Source organism: Lissotriton vulgaris, chromosome 2_1 (genome assembly GCF_964263255.1).
Source record: "Lissotriton vulgaris chromosome 2_1, aLisVul1.2, whole genome shotgun sequence".
Taxonomy (NCBI): Eukaryota; Metazoa; Chordata; class Amphibia; order Caudata; family Salamandridae; genus Lissotriton; species Lissotriton vulgaris.
In genome coordinates this window covers 14,158,023-14,179,808 of record NC_141687.1, presented here as the reverse complement: position 1 = coordinate 14,179,808, position 21,786 = coordinate 14,158,023, and the positions used below count along the sequence as shown (strand labels likewise).

Genomic DNA, 21,786 nt, shown 5'->3' with positions numbered 1-21,786 from the left:
GCGGGGTCACCTACCGATTCACGACCCCCTATCACCCCCAAGGGAACGGACTTGTTGAGCGGTTCAACCGCACGCTAAAGGGGATGATCGGGGGGTTGGAAGAGCCCCTCCGTCGCCAGTGGGATGTGCTGCTGCCGTGCCTCCTCTTCGCCTACCGAGAGGTCCCTCAGAAATCCCTAGGCTTCAGCCCATTTGAACTGCTATATGGACACCCAGTGCGGGGGCCGCTCAGCCTAGTCAAAGAGGGCTGGGAGATGCCTCTGTTAAAGAACCCTCCAGATGTCTTCCGGTACCTCCTCACCCTCCGCAACCAGACCCGGCGGTTCAGAGAACTAGCGAAAGCCAACCTAGAGGCCAGTCAAGAGGACATGAAAAAATGGTATGACCAGAATGCCTCATCCATTGAATTCGAACCTGGCCAACAGGTATGGGTGATGTCCCCCACTGAGCCATGCGCCCTACAAGACAAATGGACGGGGCCCTTCAAAGTAATCGAGCGCAAGGGTCCTGCCACCTATCTCATCGACATGGAATCCTCCCGGAGCCCTCTCCGGGTCCTCCACGCTAACAGACTAAAGCCCCACTTTGTGCGAACGGAGCTTAGCCTCCTGATGGCCACAGACAATGGGGTTGAAGACGACTCCGAGCCTCTCCCTGACCTCCTACGGACTCAGGAGCAAGACGGCTCCGTGGATGGGGTCCGGCTCTCGGAGGCCCTCACCAGAGAACAACGCCAAGAGTGTCAAGCCCTCCTGTCACAGATCGCCAGCCTGTTCTCCCTCACCCCAGGGGTCACTTCCTGGTGTGTGCACGATGTGGACACCGGGGACAGCCCCCCTATCCGCCACCGGGCCTACCGCGTGCCAGATCGGGTACGGGCCTGCATCCAGGAGGAAGTAGCCAAGATGCTCACGCTCGGGGTCATCGAGCCCTCAGACAGTCCCTGGGCCAGCCCTGTCGTACTGGTCCCCAAAGCAGCTGCCCCCGGCACCACACCAGAACTCCGGTTCTGCGTAGACTACCGGGGCTTGAATGCGGTCACCAGAACAGACGCACATCCCATCCCCCGGGCAGATGAACTAGTCGACCGAATGGGAGCTGCCCGCTACCTCAGCATCTTCGACCTGACAGCAGGCTATTGGCAGATCGGCCTCACACCCCGAGCGCAAGAACGTTCTGCCTTCTCCACCCCCGATGGCCATTACCATTTCACGGTCATGCCCTTCGGCATGAAGAATGCCCCAGCAACATTCCAACGACTCGTCAATCAGGTCCTGGCGGGGCTCGAAGGATTCAGCGCCGCCTACCTAGACGACATCGCTGTATACAGCCACCACTGGACCGAGCACCTCCACCACCTCCGAGCAGTACTGCAAGCCCTTCAGCGAGCTGGCCTCACGATCAAGGCCAGCAAGTGCCAAATTGGGCAAGGGTCTGTAACCTACCTCGGACACCAGGTGGGAAGCGGCCTAGTGGCCCCTCTGCAGCTGAAAATTGCCGCCATCCAGGCCTGGCAGCCCCCCATCACCCAAACCGAGGTACGAGCCTTCCTGGGCCTCACGGGCTATTACCGAAGGTTCGTGAAAGACTATGGTACCATAGTGGGGCCCCTCACAGAACTCACGTCAAAGAATCAGCCCAAGAAAGTCAACTGGACCCCAGAGTGTCAAACTGCCTTTGAACAATTGAAGGCCGCCATGTGTTCCGCCCCTGTGCTCCAGGCCCCAGACTACAGCCGGGAGTTCGTCGTCCAGACAGACGCCTCCGACCAGGGCATTGGGGCAGTCCTGTCTCAAGTGAACACCGAAGGCCTTGATCAACCGGTGGCCTTCATCAGCCGGAGACTCCTGCCACGGGAGCAACGCTGGAGCACCATAGAGAGGGAAGCCTTCGCTGTGGTATGGGCCCTCAAGAAGCTCCGGCCCTACCTTTTTGGCACCCACTTTCGGGTGCAGACCGACCACCGACCCCTGCAGTGGCTGATGCATATGCGGGGGGAAAACCCAAAGTTGCTACGCTGGTCCATCTCCTTGCAAGGTATGGACTTCACAGTTGAACACCGGCCTGGGCCAGATCACGCCAACGCGGATGGCCTGTCCCGGTTTTTCCGCCTCGACGAGGAGAGTCCCCAAGGGGATGGGTAACTCTCCCCGCCTTCAGCTGGGGGGGACGCATGTTGGACAGGCCACATGAAGGGCCGCTCTCCCCCGGCCCAACCAGGCCTGAGGCCAGTCACGCAAGTACCACACACCACCATTGCACGTCCTCCGTCCCCTCAGGGACCCCTACCCTCGAGCATATTGACCTCGTGGGTCCGATCCACTGCCGGCCCACGCGCCCAGCCTGGGGCGCCATCTTGGACACTCCACCACGAGGCCGCCTGGCCCCCGATCGACCTCAACCCTGGGCCTGGCCGGCCTCAGACATTCCGGCACCACCCTCCACCCAGGAGGTGAGCGGGCTACTTGGCAAGTCAATGGGAGAAAGAGGTGCCGATGGCTCTCCCCCGCCAAGTGCCGCTCGCCCATCGCCTCCCCGGGCGCTGGCTCCACCCCCCTGCTGGGTGTCTGGACTCCCTCATCCCGGACCTCCCGACCTCCAAGTGCGAAGGTCCGGACATCAAAGCCCGCCAGCCCTATAACTGGGGCAGCTCCAGAGCAGGAAGGCAGTTGTATCTTGGAGTCGAGAGACGTAAAGAGGAACTCATCCTTGACGGACTACTGGCGCTGCCGTAGCTCTGTCTTGTGCACCATCGTCCTGCCTGTTGGCGCTGCCACAGCCTTCGCAACCTTCTTATCCTTCATCGTCGTCGGGACCTGCTGGCGTGGCCGCGGACCGTTGTAACCGTCACCTTCACCGGGACCTGCAGGCTCCGCCGCGGACCGTCGTCTTCCTTCGTCCATCTCGGGACCTGCCTGGCTCCGCCGCGGCCCAATCATCTAGAACGCCGAGCTCGAGGATTGAGAGCTATTTTTCACTCATTGGTAACAAAGACTGTCCCGCTACCCCTTTCCTAAGCCAGAGACTAGAACCGAGGGGACCCCTGAGTCCAGACCTCCTTGTATCATATCATCGTAACCTAAGAATTGCCTATAAAGTCTCGTTAACCGTCAATCTTGTGTGGTGTCCGTCTGTGGGGGGGAAGTTACTTGTCTGTACAGTCGTTGGAGACGGATCTCCCCGGAGACCTCTCCCCGTAGTCTCGGCCGACCCTCCCGGTCCGTCTAACAGTGACTTTCAATTGGGCAGTTCTCTTGTGAGTGTGAGATTCAATGGGGCAGTGCTCTTCTGTGTGTGAGATTCAATGGGGTAGTACTCTTGTGAGTGTGTGAAGAGTGGCAGTGCACTTCTGAGTGTGAGATTCAATGGGGTAGGACACTTGTGAGTGTGTGAAGAGTGGCGGTGCACTTCTGAGTGTGAGATTCAATGGGGTAGTGCTCTTGTGAGTGTGTGAAAAGTGGCAATTTACTTCTGAGTGTGAGATTCAAAAGGGTAGTGCTCCTGTGAGTGTGTGAAGAGTGGCAGTGCACCTCTGAATGTAAGATTCAATGGGGTGGTGCTCTTGTGAGTGTGTGAAGAGTAGCAGTGCACTTCTGAGTGTGAGATTCAATGGGGTAGTACTCTTGTGAGTGTGTGAAGAGTGACAGCGCACCTGTGAGTGTGATAGTCAATGTGGTGGTGGTCTTGTGAGTGTGTGAAGAGTGGGAGTGCTCTTGAGAGTGTAAGATTCAATATGGCAGTGTTCTTGTGAGTGTGAGATTCAATGGGGTGGTGCTCTTGTGAGTGTGAGATTCAATTGGGCAGTGCTCTTGTGAGTGTGAGATTCAATGGGGCAGTGTTCTTGTGTGTGTGAGATTCAATGGGGTGGTGCTCTTGTGAGTGTGCGAAGAGTGGCAGTGCACTTGTGAGGGTGATAGTCAATGTGGTGGTGCTCCTGTGAGTGTGAGATTCAATGGGGTGAGGCTCTTGGGAGTGTGTCAAGAGTGGCAGTGCACTTGTGAGTGTGATAGTCAATGTGGTGGTGCTCTTGTGAGTGTGAGATTTAATGGGGTGGTGCTCTTGTGAGTGTGTGAAGAGTGGCAGTGCACTTGTGAGTGTGATAGTCAATGTGGTGGTGCTCTTGTGAGTGTATGAAGAGTGGCAGTGCACTTGTGAGTGTGATAGTCAATGTGGTGGTGCTCTTCTGAGTGTGAGATTCAATGGGGTAGTGCTCTTGTGAGTGTGTGAAGAGTGGCAGTGCACTTCTGAGTGTGAGATTCAATGGGGTAGTGCTCTTGCGAGTGTGTGAAGAGCGGCAGCGCACTTGTGAGTGTGATAGTCTATGTGGTGGTCCACCTTTGAGTGTGTGAAGAGTGGTAGTGCACTTCTGAGTGTGATGCTCAATGTGAGGGTGCTCTTGGGAGTGTGTGAAGAGCGGCAGCGCACTTGTGAGTGTGATAGTCAATGTCAGGGGTGCTCCTGTGAGTGTGTGAAGAGTGGTATTGCACTTGTGAGTGTGATAGTCAATGTGGGAGTGCTCTTGGGAGTGTGTGAAGCACTGCAGCGCACTTGTGAGTGTGATGCTCAATGTGGGGGTGCTCTTGTGGGTTTGATAGGCAATGTGGAGGTGCTCTTGTGAGTGTGTGAAAAGTGGTAATGAACTTGGAGGTGTAAAATTTAATGAGGTGGTGTGAGTGTGTGGTAGTGCATGTCCTATGAGTGTGATTTTGAATAAGGGTGGTGCATGAATTAATAGGACGTTAAAGAGCAGTACTGCACCTATAAGCGTGATTTTCAAGACTAGTAGTGCACTTGCACCAGTAAGCGCGAGTTACAAGACCAGTAGTGCACCTGTAAGCATAATTTTTTTAATTGTCTAGAGATTGAAGAGCCCGATTTGTTGGCGTGATGTTTTATAGGAGCAGTGTACCTGAGAGTGATGCTAAGAGAGTGAGTTCACCTATGAGTACGATGTGACACGGTGTGGTGCATCTGTGAGCATCATGTCATGGAGGGCTAAAGCACATGTAAGTGTGATGTTGAAGAGCAAAAGTGTGGGCACAATTTTGACAAGGTGTGTTGCACTTGCACCAAATGTACTGTAATGTTGTGGAAGGAGGTAGAGCAAATGTGAGTGTGTGAAGTGGAGTATTGATTCTGTTGTAAGTATAATGTTGAAGAGTTGAGTGAAGAGGGGTTAGTGCACCTCTGAGTGTGATGTTGAAGAGGGGGGGAATGCACCGGTGAGCGTACAAAGTGGTATCACGGCACTTAACATGCAAACAAGTTGCATTATAGATGGACACATTCATTTTTTTTTAGGTACGGTGAGATTAAGTGATCTGCCCAGAATCACAGGATGTTTGAGCCTCCAGCCAGAGTCGAACCTGGTTCCCCTGCTTTAAAATCAGCCGCACAAGCCGTTAAGCCATATTAAACAGAGCACTGGCGCCAGGCCTTGATAGCAGTGCCAGGGCATAATCAGCGTCAGTAACCACCAGTCTAGCAAACGTGGGGTGACCAGGGCAAAAAGGATGAGTTTCTCACAAAGAGGACTATATTGAGCGATTGTGGATGCCATACAATTTCTCGGGTATTTAGTCGACCAAGGAAGGAGCAATTTTAGGATTTCGGGTATTCGCCGGATAACAGTTTTATTTGTGGTGCTCATGATTCAAGCGGCTATAGGTCACAAAGACTTACAATTGTGATATCAACTGATGGTATAGTTTTAATTTCTCTGGTGCCTATAGTCCTAGAGCCCTCACGGTACTGTCTGATTACGTTTATTCAGCGCACATAGTGCACAAGCGCAACAGTAACATTTATTGCCACCATCTCAACCATTGATGAGGTAGTAAAAGTGAAAAACGTATTTCTAAATTACTTGCAACCGATTAGCATGCCAACTGTGTGTCAACAGCGCCGCGGAGCATTTCTTGTTATGAAGCGATTTTGCCCTGAAGTGTAGGATGTGTAGCGGAGCTTCGCAGGGTGGCCAGGCGGGGAGTTGCTTCGGTGCCTGACCTAATCATGGGTTCACACTCTGCAACTCTGGGCAATAACTTGCTTAATCTCCACAACGGCCCCCCGCGGCGGGATGCCTGGCTTTCACCTTGGGGATGCCCTGTAGGGGCTATCTCACAGGGAAAAACCAGGACGGGTTCCCAAGGCAAGCGCGGAGATACCCCTTCGGGGGTCGATTCAGGCGCTATATAAGAAACATATTAATAATAATAATAATAATAATAATAATAATAAATCGTTTTAAAACAGGTCTCAAAAGAATTGAGGAACACATATATACAGTAGTACTTTGAAGGCACTATCTTATAATGTGGAAACAGGGGAGTGTAGAAACTGTAGAGAATTACATTACAACCCTCAGAAAATGAGTGGAAGGCAATGGAAAAAAAGAGAGACAGGAAGTAATGCTTTATTGAGAAGTTACTTAAAGCTATACAGTAAAGTTTGTACCAATGGATTGTACTGGTATAAAAAATACAGAAGCAATAAAGGTTAATTATTCACAGCTACAAAACCAAACTGTAAAATGTATTATCAGTTAAAAGTTTATTCAAAGTTTTAAAAAATGTAACAGTTTCTGAACAAAGTTGATTCCTTGGAGCTTCTACATGCAGTCAAGCTGCCCTTTAACATAATCCCATAGCATACTCTACAAAAGAGGTAACATTCACTTCGGATATGGTTGGGCAAGTACAGGACACAGACACAAATATGGCAAAGATCTTTATCTCTTCATCCGTGTGGCCTACCACACAGACATATTGAGTCAAGCAAATTCCAGTTATATCAGAATGACACATTGTGAATTTCATGAAATGTAAATCATATAAAATGAAATTTCACTTTTTGAATCAGTGGGGAGATTAGCTCGGAGTCCTGAGATCGACGTGGGAGGATATCACAAGAAGTATCGTTTTTATGATTCTATGCAACGCCGTCTCCAACAACATAAGTTACATTCCAGACAGTTCTCTGCGAAAGCCGTGTCCAGGGGAACCAAAGTTCAGATAGATCCAGGTCCTTGAGAGAATCCACTAGAGAGGATCTGCAATCATTTAGGGTGGTGATATTTCTGCCCAAATCAAGGAGCCCAATAGTTTTGATTTTATGTGGTGAAGCTTAAATCCTTTTTTGTTTTTTTCATAACGATAAAGCGCGATAAATAAAATATGCTTTTTGTCACTTTATAAAATGCTCAATATACAAAAGTTAAAAAGTAATAATATTTCCCATAAAATTGTTTGCGTTTGTATCTACAATATTTAACTTAAATATTAGACACACATTTCTGGTAAATTCATGTCATTTAAAATTTTAAAACTGTCCCTTTGTGAGGCACTTTGACTGTTATGGCTCCGCTTTTCGGAGGAGGTTACTTATATGTATGAGAAATTTTACCTCTCTGCAAGTCAATATGTTGGATAAGCCCTCCATCCAACCATCAATACATTAAGCTAATACAGTCAACCACATGTGCTACTTCTGATACTCAAATTGGAACTAACCCGTTGTTGAGAGATCAAGAAAAGTATCCAATCTCTACTGTAGCGCCACAAGGAAGCAAAGGGACATTGAACAATGGCTGAGCAGAGGGACGACACAATTTGGATTCTAGTTTAATTTCACCATAACTTGCAGAAATATCTTTTTAGCGAACCAGTTCTTTTGTTTACACAATGGAAGGGAATCTAAAATGTGTAGGGCAACACCATCATAGTGGTCAACCACAAGCAGAAGACTCCACTTATGTTTTCAGTCGTTCGATCAAAAGCACCGATCTTATGGTTATTTGTAATAACTTTCATGCAGGCACTCGCCTGCTACAAGGCGGATTTGCACTTTAGGCCATTTTTGTGTTTGGTACACAGATTCTATATGATACAATGTGCTACTTGATTTCAGTGGAGAAGTTTAATAAATATACCTTTTCCTCTTCCAAATATTGATTAGTGTGCTGCATTACATGTTATAGGTTTCAACTGCATTACAATGTGGCTTCAGCAAGCCAATGTGGTTCTTATCCAAGAGTGCAGAGCCATCAGCAGCCACAAGCTAAGAGAGGCTGAATCCTCCCAAGTTTTGTGGGTTGGCATTTACTGCTCTCAAAACCAGTCCAGGGCACCAATATGAATCGAAAATAACAATGTTGGGGGTAATAAGGGAGAGGGGAGCTCCAGGAAGTGTTAATGTGTGGTGGTATTTTTTAGATCAAGTTTGAAGGATGTTGTGCGATCAAAGTCCTTTGTAATAAGTCAGATAAAATGCAACGAGTCGTTATATTGTAGTATTAAAAACATTACTATATCTTTAGGATGCAAATAATACTATGCACATTCTTTCACCATATTTGTTTGAAGCTTGTGGTAGCTTTTCACCTGATTATCCACAAATGCTCAGTTCCATCTCTTCAATTTTAGGTAGTTTTTATGTTGTCACATCCGGCACACATATGCCCCGGTGTGGCATCCGAGAACTGTTGTTTCCTGGAGTGATCTGAAGCTCAAGGCTGTTCACAAGGTTGGAACACTCTGTAGATGGACGGTGTCTGGGTGGGAGCAGCCTGTGAGAACCACAGATGTTCTCCAGCTGACCTGTGGTGGAGCGGTCTGTGGGGCTGTCTCTGAAGCTAGGTGAGATTTTACTGTTTTGTTGCACACTCACTTGTAGCCTCTCTGCAGCTGCCATGACTGTGTGTTGTAGATGATAACCATTACCTAAGAGCACAGTCTTTCGATGCTGTGACCTTGCGTCTTCTGATATACTAGGTCTTCAATTTTTTCTCTCTTTCTATTAAATCGGTGGCGTTGTATGGAAGATCATATGTTCTGAAATGTTGCTACGCCATTCATAGTTATTGTGCGTTGTCAAAATAATATATTTCTTTTAAAATATGTTCACAGTCCCTAGGTTTATCCTTTTCAAGAAACAGAGTCTGCAGTTTTGTGGAGTAGCATGCTTTAGATGGATTGTCTTATTACAACCCAAAAAATATATTCATACACATCTTCTTTTTCCCTGTTTGATACTTGTTTTACTTACCTTTACTATTCAGAGTTTCTTCCTGAATATTTGTACTGCCCTCCGCTGTTCTCTTGTGACTGAGACTACTGTACCAGATATTTCTTACATATTGGTACTGTGCTCCAAACCTCATCTGTTGGGGGTCGACTGGGCTAGAATGGAACTAAATTATGCCTTATGGCTCCCAGCTCTACAGAATGTATTCCCCCCTTACCCATAAAATAAGCCACCCTTTAAAATTGATCATCTTTAGAGGTGTCTGTTTTCTGAACCCACTTTTTGGGAAGGTGCTAAATGAACCACTGTGTTTCTTTTGGTACTTTGCATTTGATATGTATGGGTTTAGCATATTGTCAACCAAGCTCAAATTTTCCAAGCTGAAAATACTTGTATGCTTCACCCCACAATCCCAAACACACCACAACTCCAACCAATGAGCCATCCACCAGTGCCTGCCTGATAGGAGAAATTGGGGATGCAGAAACTTTTTAGCAAATTCAGCACTGCCCCACAACCTGCATATTTGTAGCACCATGAAGACAAAACCTTAAGTGTCCTCAGTCTGGGCTCAGATGGGCAAAGGAGCTCATCGTTGACGTGTAGCGGTCTGCGAACGCTGTGGGCCAGTAGTTGAAGTCATAGGCTCCAGCTGGCGCGGCCTCCCTGGCCTGTGGGACCGTCTCTCCTCCAGCAGACACTGGTGAAAGCGGGAGCAGGTCACTGAGCGGGGAGTCTTCCGTGATGTTGTGGTTTCTCCGCAGGTGCATTGCGAGGCATGATGTCCCAAGAGAGGACTTTTCTTTGGGGATCCCCCTCTTCACCGGCTTGCAGCACAACCTGCAGTTCACTATGTGGGCATTCCTCAACGCTTGTCCCTCTGGCATCACAAAGTACCTCCATGTCCATGAGCGGAGGCTGCCACCGGGCGCAGGGCCGGGCCTGAGGGCTTTCTTCTTGGGAGGCCTGTATTCCTCCGCACTGCCGGCTGGATCCTCCTCCGGGGCGGTGGCGGTCTCCGGCTCCTCCTCCTTGGGCATGGCCACGCTGGAGGCTCCAGTCTCGGGCGCCTGAGGGTGGTATCGATGGAGCTGGAGGTGGTCGATGTGCTTCCGGAGTGGCTGCTGTTTCTCGCAATAATGGCTGCTGATTCCATTGTCTAATGGTAAATGACAGTGAATAACAATAAATTATTAAAAATACCAAAACAGAAATAAGGAGGGACTACAATTTACAAAAAGGGCATGAAGTTAAAATAAAAGTAAATTGAAGAAACATGCAAATAAATGGAGGGTGAATAGAGCTTAAAATGTTATTATAATGGGAGAATTCCAAGAGAAAAAGAACAAGTTTTATAAAAAGACAAGGAAGAGATGGGAATTGAATAAATAAAGCCCAAAGAAAAAGCGGACGGTAGAGAAAAAGAAGAAAACTGAGAACAAATAAAGATGAAGATGATAAAACACCGCTTGGCTTCATGCTACTGAGGCTTCTATTGTCTCTTCTTGCTCCAGAGCATTAGCCTACGTAGGATATTAATAATATTAGGGAAATTAATGTAATCACAGCGTGTTTCGGTATTCACTTTGGACCCAACTGCAGAATATGGGGGACATGCGGTACTTTACAAATAACAAGGTTTAGATCAAGAGTCATCATAGCCAGAGTGGTTTGGTCAGTTCTTATTGGTCCTCAATGAGTCCGATCAACCAACCACTGCGGAGAATCTTTGAAATGCTTTGAGGCGAACTATTTGAGGATTATAATTGGGTCTCCTTGTGGAAACACTTACTGCAGTTTCCGTGATTGGGTAGTAACAGCCAGAGGCCTGGCACAGATCCTTACAGCTGAGGCTTTTCGATAGAACTAATGCCGCCCGTGAGCTGGGAGTTTTCTGCCCGCACGTGCAGATGTTTCAGGATATTTCTTTGTCCGACTGATTGACATGGAAGTCAAAAATGTGACGACCCGCTGACACAAGATCAATTGCCTTAGATGTCACTATCTTATGCTGTTATTACTATGTCCATTGCAGCCATTTCTAATATAACTTGTTTTGCTACGCACTTGAATGTTGATCGCGAGCCAGAATGTACTAAACACGACCTGTACGGCTGTATCTTTTATGGCCTTTTAACCGAAATAAAGAGAGTTTGATTGCTTGACATGGCGGACCCAAACAGAATGGATGCCGGAGGGAATCTGTTTTGAGGGCCCACTCGAATGGTTCTGCCACCTCAGGCCAGCTGTAGGGGTCTTGGTGAGGTTTAGGGTGGTAGGGCTAGTCTGCCAGTTTGCCAGATGCCCGGCCTTCTTAAATGAAAACGAAGTGCCTGATGTAGAGTGTCTCCCTGTCACGAGCGTGGCGGATGTCGTGTTTGCCGCATTCCAAGAGTGTTCTAGCCCATGGTGCTTACAGTACGGCGGACGGGATATCCGCCATTCTTGAGAGAGCGAGCGCCTGCCAAACCTTCAAAAAGGCCCCCAAGTATTCAGTATTCGCTGCGCACGAATGTTCATTGTGAGAATGCGGGTCCTGATGCATCGAGCCCTTTGACAAGTGCTCAGAAGACTGCGAATGATGCAATGTGGCGTGAGCGTCTCGAGCCATGCCTCGGACCCTCATGAGCTGTCCTCTGAGGGTAAGACAGCTCTTGGCTCAGAAGACTGCGAACGATGCAATGTGGCGTGAGCGTCTCCCGCCATGCCCGGACTCTCAGGAGCTGTCCTTTGTGGGTAAGACAGCTCTTGGCTCAGAAGACTACGAACGATGCACTGTGGCGGGAAGTGTCTCGCGCCATGCCCGGACTCTCATGAGCTGTCCTCTGTGGGTAAGACAGCTCTTGGCTCAGAAGACTGCGAACGATGCACTGTGGCAGGAAGTGTCTCGAGCCATGCCTCGGACCCTCATGAGCTGTCCTCTGAGGGTAAGACAGCTCTTGGCTCAGAAGACAGCGAACGATGCAATGTGGCGTGAGCGTCTCCCGCCATGCCCCGGACCCTCATGAGCTGTCATCTGAGGGTAAGACAGCTCTTGGCTCAGAAGACTGCGAACGATGCAATGTGGCGTGAGCGTCTCCCGCCATGCCCTGGACCTTCATGAGCTGTCCTCTGAGGGTAAGACAGCTCTTGGCTCAGAAGTCTGCGATCGATGCACTGTGGAGGGAAGTGTCTCGCGCCATGCCCCGAACCCTCATGAGCTGTCCTCTGAGGGTAAGACAGCTCTTAGCTCAGAAGACTGCGAACGATGCACTGTGGAGGGAAGTGTCTCGCGCCAAGCCCCGGACCATCATGAGCTGTCATCTGAGGGTGAGACAGCTCTTGGCTCAGAAGACTGCGAACGATGCAATGTGGCGTGAGCGTCTCCCGCCATGCCCTGGACCCTCATGAGCTGTCCTCTGAGGGTAAGACAGCTCTTGGCTCAGAAGACTGCGAACGATGCAATGTGGCGTGAGCGTCTCCCGCCATGACCTGGACCCTCATGAGCTGTCCTCTGACGGTAAGACAGCTCTTGGCTCAGAAGACTGCGAACGATGCACTGTGGAGGGAAGTGTCTCACGCCATGTCTCGGACCCTCATGAGCTGTCATCTGAGGGTAAGACAGCTCTTGGCTCAGAGGACTGCGAACGATGCACTGTGGAGGGAAGTGTCTCGCGCCATGCCCCGGACCCTCATGAGCTGTCCTCTGAGGGTAAGACAGCTCTTGGCTCAGAAGACTGCGAACGATGCAATGTGGCGTGAGCGTCTCCGGCCATGCCCTGGACCCTCATGAGCTGTCCTCTGAGGTTAAGACAGCTCTTAGCTCAGAAGACTACGAACGATGAACTGTGGCGTGAGCGTCTCGCGCCATGCCCCGGACCCTCATGAGCTGTCCTCTGTGGGTAAGACAGCTCTTGCCTATTTTCTCTGCTCCGTTAAGTTGTTGACCGTCGCGGGCACTGAGAGGAGGTGGGCTATCGGATACACGCAGTCCTCAAGTCCACTACATTTCCACAAACAACATTGAAATCTAGCTGTTTGTGAAATTTGTGTAATTTGCATTCCCATAATTAAGTAAAATTTCTGGTAAATTACACCAAATTACATGCAAAAATTCTAAACTGGAACTTAGTGCTATATTTTATCATGTAATGTGTCCTCAAGTGATGCATGCAGCGCAAAACTAATAGTGTAAAAACACAAGTGTTGCAAACAGCAGCCTCTTGCATTTTGGTCATTTGTGTTGTACCAGGGGGCCTGTGCTAAATGTTTGACACAAACACTGTCTAGTTAAGCGATGTGTGGTAATATCATGTATTTTGAGCAGAGAGTATAACATGAAATTAGGCTGGCATAATGGAAATTTTACTCTGCCCTATTCAATTCCCTTCGTGTCACCTAAGATTTTTCCGCCCCTGGTGAGACCAGATTGTCTGACTCCTGAAGTCTTCCAGCACCTTTCTCAGATCCTCCTTCTCTTCAGGTATCTACGTGAATGAAGGCGTGTAACCTGTTTCGTTGCATGGCCTGCTGCAGTGGGATGGAGCAGTCCTCGAGGAGAGGGGAAAGAGCAGCACAGGGCGGTATCCTGGGCAGATCTGGAGGGATCTTTAGCAGAATTGCAGGCACAGTAACACCTTGGGCAGATTCGTAGGCATAGCAGCACCCTGAGCAGATCTGCAGGCATAGCAGCAACCTGAGCAGATCTGCAGGCATAGCAGCAACCTGAGCAGATCTGTAGGCACAGCAGCAACCTGAGCAGATCTGCAGGCACAGCAGCACCCTGAGCAGATCTGCAGGCATAGCAGCAACCTGAGCAGATCTGCAGGCATAGCAGCAACCTGAGCAGATCTGTAGGCACAGCGCAACCTGAGCAGATCTGCAGGCACAGCAGCAGCCTGAGCAGATCTGCAGGCATAGCAGCAACCTGAGCAGATCTGTAGGCATAGCAGCAACCTGAGCAGATCTGCAGGCATAGCAGCAACCTCAGCAGATCTGCAGGCATAGCAGCAACCTGAGCAGATCTGCAAGCATAGCAGCAACCTGAGCAAATCTGTAGGCATAGCAGCAACCTGAGCAGATCCGCAGGCACAGCAGCAATCTGAGCAGATCTGCAGGCATAGCAGCAACCTGAGCAGATCTGCAAGCATAGCAGCAACCTGAGCAGATCTGTAGGCATATCAGCAACATGAGCAGATCTGTAGGCATAGCAGCAACCTGAGCAGATCTGAAGTCATAGCAGCACCTTGAGCAGATCTGCAGGCATAGCAGCAACCTGAGCAGATATGCAAGCATAGCAGCAACCTGAGCAAATCTGTAGGCATAGCAGCAACCTGAGCAGATCTGTAGGCATAGCAGCAACCTGAGCAGATCCACAGGCACAGCAGCAACCTGAGCAGATCCACAGGCACAGCAGCAATCTGAGCAGATCTGCAGGCATAGCAGCAACCTGAGCAGATCTGTAGGCATAGCAGCAACCTGAGCAGATCTGTAGGCATAGCAGCAACCTGAGCAGATCTCCAGGCATAGCAGCAACCTGAGCAGATCCGCGGGCACAGCAGCAACCTGAGCAGATCCGCAGGCACAGCAGCAATCTGAGCAGATCTGCAGGCATAGCAGCAACCTGAGCAGATCTGCAGGCATAGCAGCAACCTGAGCAGATCTGCAGGCATAGCAGCAATCTGAGCAGATCTGCAGGCATAGCAACAACCTGAGCCTATCTGCAGGCATAGCAGCAACCTGAGCAGGTCTTCAGGCAAAGCAGCAACCTGAGCAGAGTGGCTGGCACTGCAGGAAGCTGGGAATATCTACAGGGTAGACACTTGGATAGAGTGCATACAAAGCAGGGCCTTGGCAGAGCTGCAGACATTCTTCTCCTGCACATCTTCCACGCCACAAGGCCTGCAGATGCCACATGAATACTCAGGCTACTGTCCCTGCGGAGTGGCACAGACGCTACTGATCACAGAGGGTACCCAGCGAGGCGAAGGACCCCAACAAAGGTCAGCTATTGGCTGTCAGTGAGAGCCCACCACATTATCAATTCTCTTGTAACCAACACCAGACTCCCACAGCTGCTCACCTGAGCTTCTTCTCACAAGATCCACCTTCTCCTGGAGATGCATCCCTTCTTCTTGTTTTATCTTAAGTGAAAACACAGATGAAATGACGGGATGATCTGTAGTAAAAACAAAATACAAGTGAGAATGTGCAAGTGAGTCACGCCTGTGTATATAGGAGTACGTAATGGTATTGATGCAAATACAGACAACGCTGACAGGAGATAAAACACATCTTTATTCACCCTCTCACAGCTTTGCTTCACTGAGGAAAACCTTACAGATGCCAACGTGTTAAACTGACATCAGCGTAAACCAGAGTGTAAGGAAGAGGGGTGGTGGAATATACCAGGAGAGGAAGGTGTAAGAAGCAATGCGGACGATATAACTAATGGCAACATAAATCAACAGTGCTAACTACAGAATGTAACACATCTTCAAATAACAAAAAATCTAAGTCAAGATTAAGAAAAGTAACAGACAAAAAGCCACAATTAATCAGTGATGTAACCTTCCTTCCCTCTGCGTGTACGCCTGCACCTCCTGGTGATGATATAGATGTCTGTCTTTATTTTGTCCTTGTTCTAATCATGGCCAGCGGAAGACTCTTGAACCTGGCAAGCCGGTCCATTCTCCACATTTGCCCCCCCGTCCACCTTTACTACATTGAGCTTAGCTCCTTGTTTAGAATCGTATCAAATCTGTGTGTTTGTTTGGCAACATTTGTGTTTATATGTACAGGAATGCTTTGAGAAGGAACTCCCTTCACACACATAAGGCACCTTAGCGTGTGCAACACATTTTTCAATCTACGCACAGTAGTGAGCATAGATTAAACTTTTCACATTTGTAGGTCCTGAGGAAAGGCAGTTGACACTAGTTCTCACTGATTTAACATACTTCTTGTATCCACAGGGGGAAATGTCAGGGGTTTATAAGATGAGACCGTTATGTATCGGATATGGCTTGAATTCTTTATTGTTAACCAAAGTATAAGGTAAGCAGGAATCTGCTAATGTCATTGTATTTTCTGGACTTGGGAAAACTGGTGTTAACATTGCTATCACTTACATTCAATTACACAATACATTTCTTTATTCATGCTGTCAATGGCTCTTAGTTGTCTGTTAACACTTTCCCTACACACCCTGCCAAAATATGTTTGAAAGTGCAGTTCCTGCAAGTGCCATTCCTAGCTTGACAGGTGCTGCATTGATCAGACAGTTACAGCGGACACAACCAAAATGTTTGAATTTTTTAGATTGTGACGATATTTTAGAATGAATATCTTGTTATTTTTCTACCCGTAGGTTTCTCTCCGACCACCGAGATCCTAATACAGCGGACGGAGTGAAACCAATGATGTCGGGAGGAAAGCCTCAAGGAGTTAGATGGAGGCTTTATGTCTGACATCGTAATACCGCCCTATGTGTTATGCGATATGACACAAGGGTATCCTGCAAGGCTTTCCCCCAACAAAAATCACCCTTTGATGCCAAATGAATCAGCTATAACTATCTTAAAACATTCAATCTGACCACTCAGCCTTGGGATGGTACACAGGAATACAGCTGTGAGAGATCATGCAACTAACCAGAAACTCTTTCATATTTGCACTTATTTACTGGGGGTGTTGGCCATAAGTATTGATCCAGGCAGAGGCAAACCTTCAAGGCAGAACCAACCTTCTAAAAATTCACCAACATTGTCAGGTGCAACCTTCTCAGCAATGCCTAACTGGAACCATTTGGAGAAATAATGGTTACAATGGCGTAGCAAGGTCTAAGCTAACTAGCCACCAAGGGCCATAGGCATGGAAGCAAAGGAACATGTATTGTCAGCTTTATCTCTGGCCTTGTATAGCTTACCACTGCAATTCCATCTCTGTCCATCATTGCATCGACACCTGGCCCAGCAATAAGTTTTTCAGATGTGTAGTCCCTGACATCCCTTGATGCCCTGTGTGTCATTTTCCAACAATGCTCTCCCACAACCCACATGGGGACAACCTTGACACCTCTCAGTAATGTTCCCCCTGCCACTGCCAAATTCCCTTGGACCCTGGAAAAAAACTGCACATCACCCCATAGAATCTATTCATCGAGTCAACCCAACTTCAAATTCTTGATTGCCAATTTGCAATGTACATCAAATCCATCTCCCTGACCCGCGTTTCCTCTGAGCCCAGGTTCTGAAGGCTTTTTTATAATGTCAAAGTGTGTGCTATCTCACATGCATCTCCTCCATTCAGTGGATATGAATGGGAAGGAAATCGCCACATGCAATCCGCACATATGCTGTTCCTACCTGCCACATGCTCAACAATGAACTGAATAGCCTGAAGTTTGGCAGTCAATCTGGCCAGCCTCTCCATAGGCATCCTGCCACTCCCAGGAGACCGCACATTAATTAAGGGTAGATGATAGAGTTTAAGATTGACTTGGCTTTGTGTGTGTGTCTTGCAGTCTCGTGTTTCTGTGTGGCAGAATGGATGTCTCCTGGGTTGCTTGGTGTTAGTGTGCTGGGTGTGGTATGTTCTGAAAGAAACAGGGTGCAATGTATTCTCCTGTGATTGCGTTTCCATGGTGACCGAGCTGGGATACGTAGAGTATGGAATTATAATCTAATGGTGATAATTCTAGGTAAGGAGGTGAGAGTTGCAGACAGACATGGAATGAACCACAAATTAACCTCTATGGACAATAAAGCTAAGAATTTTCTGACTCGTGTCCTTGAAATTCTTTACAAAAACAGGAATATATACCTTGTAGAAGCCGCTGCGCTGTTAGCTCAAGCCAACATGACCAATGCATCCATGGATGAAGCTCCTACTCCCAAATTGAACCCACTCTCCTGTACACTACAGGAGGGCTTGTACAGGGCTCAGTTTGTGGAACATGTCCTCCATGAAGCGATGATACAGGAGTGTATGTGTTTGGCGTCAGAGGTGGGACAGTAAGAAAAGACCTGTGTGATCCAGCACCATGGACGGACAGACAGCCTCAGAAAAAGCAAAATGTGAAAGTCCAAGCCAGATTACAGACACTGCCTTACAAAGGCACACAGAAAAAGCTGACATCCCGCCCATAAGCGATGCGCTAGCAAAGCCGAGGCCTGGTCCCTCCCCGCCTGGAATGAGAGATGCACCAGTCCTCCGTGCTGAGGAGGCCTGGTCCCTCCCCGCCTGGAATGAGAGATGCACCAGTCCTCAGAGCCGAGGAGGCCTGGTCCCTCCCTGCCTGGAATGAGAGATGCAACAGTACTCAGAGCTGAGGAGGCCTGGTCCTTCCCTGCCTGGAATGAGAAATGCACCAGTCCTCAGAGCCGAGGAGGCCTGGTCCCGCCCTGCCTGGAATGAGAGATGCACCAGTCCTCAGAGCCGAGGAGGCCTGGTCCCTCCCTGCCTGGAATGAGAGATGCACCAGTCCTCAGAGCCGAGGAGGCCTGGTCCCTTGCTGCCTGGAATGAGAGATGCACCAGTCCTCAGAGCCAAAGAGGCCTGGTCCCTCCCCGCCTGGAATGAGAGATGCACCAGTCCTCAGAGCCGAGGAGGCCTGGTCCCTCCCTGCCCGGAATTAGAGCTACACCAGTCCTCAGAGCCGAGGAGGCCTGGTCCCTCCCCGCCTGGAATGAGAGCTGCACCAGTCCTCAGAGCCGAGGAGGCCTGGTCCCTCCCCGCCTGGAATGAGAGATGCACCAGTCCTCAGAGCCGAGGAGGCCTGAAACCTTCACAGAGAAAAATGTTCCTAATTTTTCCCACGGTTCTTCAGAAGGTTGTGTCTCAACAAGTATCGTAAAGAACATTCTCACAAGCATGTAAAGGTTTGTGATGAGTTGACGTAGGAGTACAGAAAGGCCCACTTTTCCATCAACAAGCTCGATCTGTAATGGTTTTACTGTAGTTTACACAAAATGCATATCCTTCAAGATCATTCCTTTGGCCATCTACTGTGTGCTGAATGAAGTCTTTTTTGCCTCTGCATTTATATGCAAATTATTATTTTGTCTACGTATTCTACACTGATTGTGATACACATCTACATACTAAGGGCCCGATTATGACTACGCGGTCAGGTGGCAGTGCGGGCACCGCAGCAATGTCGGTCCGACTGCCCTATTAAAAACGTGGGCATTGGGACTGCCATTGCACCGCCGCAACCGCCAGGGATCAGAGATCTGTGGCCGTGGCGCAGCAGTCATTAGGCCACAAAATGCTTGGTGGGACCACTGCGGTCCTGCCCAGCATATTACTACTTTCCTCTCCCCCCAGTTCCTACACCATGAAAACCGTGGAGGAGAGGAAACATAGGCCATACAGGGCCCACTGTTGCTGCAGGGCCATGTAGTGCATGCAGGGCCTGCACCCCAGTTCCTGCACGGCATGGACTGCAGCAGTCACTGCCTTGCAGTCACTGCCTTTGACGTTCCCATTGCTGTGCCTAATTCAAAGGCACCGCCATGGGACAGTCAAAGAGCCACCCGCCAATGACTGCATAAGTCATAATCTATCAGGTGGTGAGCCCACTTCTGTCTCAAGCTGTGTGCACGCCGTCCAGGAGCGGTTATTGACGGTTCTATTGCAGGGTCTGTTTTCAAAGGCACCGCCGTGGGAACGCCAAGAGGTGCGGTGGACCCGCTGCCGCCGCAACACAAACTCGTAATCAGGCCCCTGCTGTGTTGATAATATTTCATAAAACACAAATGAGGGCCCGATTTAGAGTGTGGAGCCTGGGTTAATCAGGCACCCGTCTGACGGGCGCCCTGCCCGTATTATTGCAAGTCCAGTATACCCTGCGGCACTTGTAAGATGCCGATGGGCTCCCATCACCTGTGTGACAGAGGAACCCTCTGCCAAGCTCTAAATCACGCCAACAGTGAGGAGGAGAAGAGGGTCACGAGCAGTAAAAGTGGGTGGTTTCTATATTTTCAAAGACAGCCAAAGGAACCCAGACTTCATTACATCCAGTGATACAAGACAAATCAAGAACCAGGTATTAATTCCTGGATCTCACGTTGATCTCAGCACAACGTCGCTGTGAATTATATAGAATGACAGTGGTCGCCGTGACTAGCTGTAGCTGCACATCGGAGAGTGTATGGCAGTAAAGATGGGAGTGTAGGTACCTTGAGAACACACACGCAAGTTGGTGCACCTCTGATATAGGGTAGCTCCGTTATTCTCGGAAGGGTTATCGTGGCCACACTCTACACCGTCTACAAGTAATCATTTGGACATTTGCTCTGTACCTTGGAGCCCTTCAGATGCAGACCCTTTCCTTATGACAAAGCCTACCATTTTCACATTCCCATGTATGATTTAGTTCCAGCTTTCATTGGCTCTAACTTGAATATGTTGATTTGGAATGCAGACCAAACAATTTAAACAATGAATCATCATTTCGACGCAACAATGCCAGTCCTTTACCCTATCTAGTTTGTCATCCTTGACAAAGTCTGAGAGGAAACAACCCATGCCGGCTGCCCTGGCTGTTCTATGGACTTGTCTAGTCATCTCTCCACATCAACTACTCTACGATGCCTCCGCACAAGTTTACATTTTATTAGTAAATGTAGGAGGTGACAGAGGGGTGTGGCGGGACATGGGGAGGTGAAACAAAGCAATTTATGGAGGGCTAGAGAGGGGTGTGCACCTACCCACATAAGAGTACGCTCAATTCTATTCACAAATACCATTTCTAAAGTTACTGCAGCCAAAACAGTAGTAAATTACTCCAACTCAGAGCTGAAGTAAGTCCAGCACCACGCATGGCTCATCACCGGTATTGCATCACCCTCCCATAGAAAAGATTGGAGGTGGGGACTTAAAATAATGACTGTGAAACCCAGGTTTCATTCCACAAGGAATCTACTGTAGTACCTCACCCAGGACCTGAGTCTACATCCAGCCCCTGGGAATGATACCCACCTCAACTTAAAGGCAGGGCTACAGGAATTTTATGTTATGGGGGAGACCAAATTATGCAGCAGTGTAAATTAAATTATTCAGCGGAATGCGTCACAGTTTGTATTACTTCATTATTTTTGTCATCTGTAGATGTTAACACTATCTGGGCAAAATGTTCACCTCATTAGTACTAGTTTAACACCCAAACACAGCAAAATCGCAACAGGGAGGTAACCAGTCACCTCTGCAAAGGGCCTTCTACCGCGTGACATGTTTATCATAAATATTGGTCCACCTGAGCTACGAACAACCATTTTTGTTAAAACTGCAGCGGGTGATAGATTATGTGGCGAAGGAGCAGATCCATCATTATGCAGAAAACGCTGTGGCCACAAACTCACATAATGCCTGTGGAGCTGCTGCACAACATCATCACCTGACAACTTCCCTGCATTGAGATCTCAAGTGCTTGATACTTCACACAAATAGCAAGCGGCAGCTATGCCTCACGGCCATAGACCGTGAAGATGGACCTTCATTCCTGAAACGCAACACCAAAGCCAAATGGCCTCCACCTCACTAGTCCCCTCTATATCAAAGCATCAATTAGATTTTAGAAAGCGTTTTGCCAGCATTGCACAGTATTCTACTCGCTCCCTTAGAAACGCTGCTTACTTTAGCTGATACTAGGAATTACCATCGTTTAAAATTGCATTTTAATCGCCGATTTTTAAAACTTTTAAAACTTGTCTAAATTGTTATTTCCACACTGTTAGCACTCAGCATACCTCCCCAGCTCCTTGCATTTATTTTACACCG

The 21,786-nt window shown here is 48.7% G+C and overlaps 1 protein-coding gene across 3 annotated transcripts in view; it reads right to left on the bottom strand.

Moving 5' to 3' along the window:
* Positions 1 to 6,524: 6,524 nt before the first annotated feature.
* Positions 6,525 to 21,786, bottom strand: part of LOC147729457 (uncharacterized) — a 128,229-nt gene continuing 112,967 nt past the window's right edge. The window contains exons 7-8 of one of the 3 annotated variants that reach the window (XM_086954326.1): positions 15,086 to 15,181; positions 6,525 to 10,183 (exon numbers count right to left, since the gene is read on the bottom strand). In XM_086954326.1, the coding sequence (XP_086810452.1) occupies positions 9,585 to 10,183; positions 15,086 to 15,181 (695 nt within the window). In that variant the 3' untranslated portion in view covers positions 6,525 to 9,584. The remainder of the gene's footprint in view (positions 10,184 to 15,085; positions 15,182 to 21,786) is intronic. The other 2 variants (XM_086954325.1, XM_086954327.1) reach the window with 2 other exon arrangements.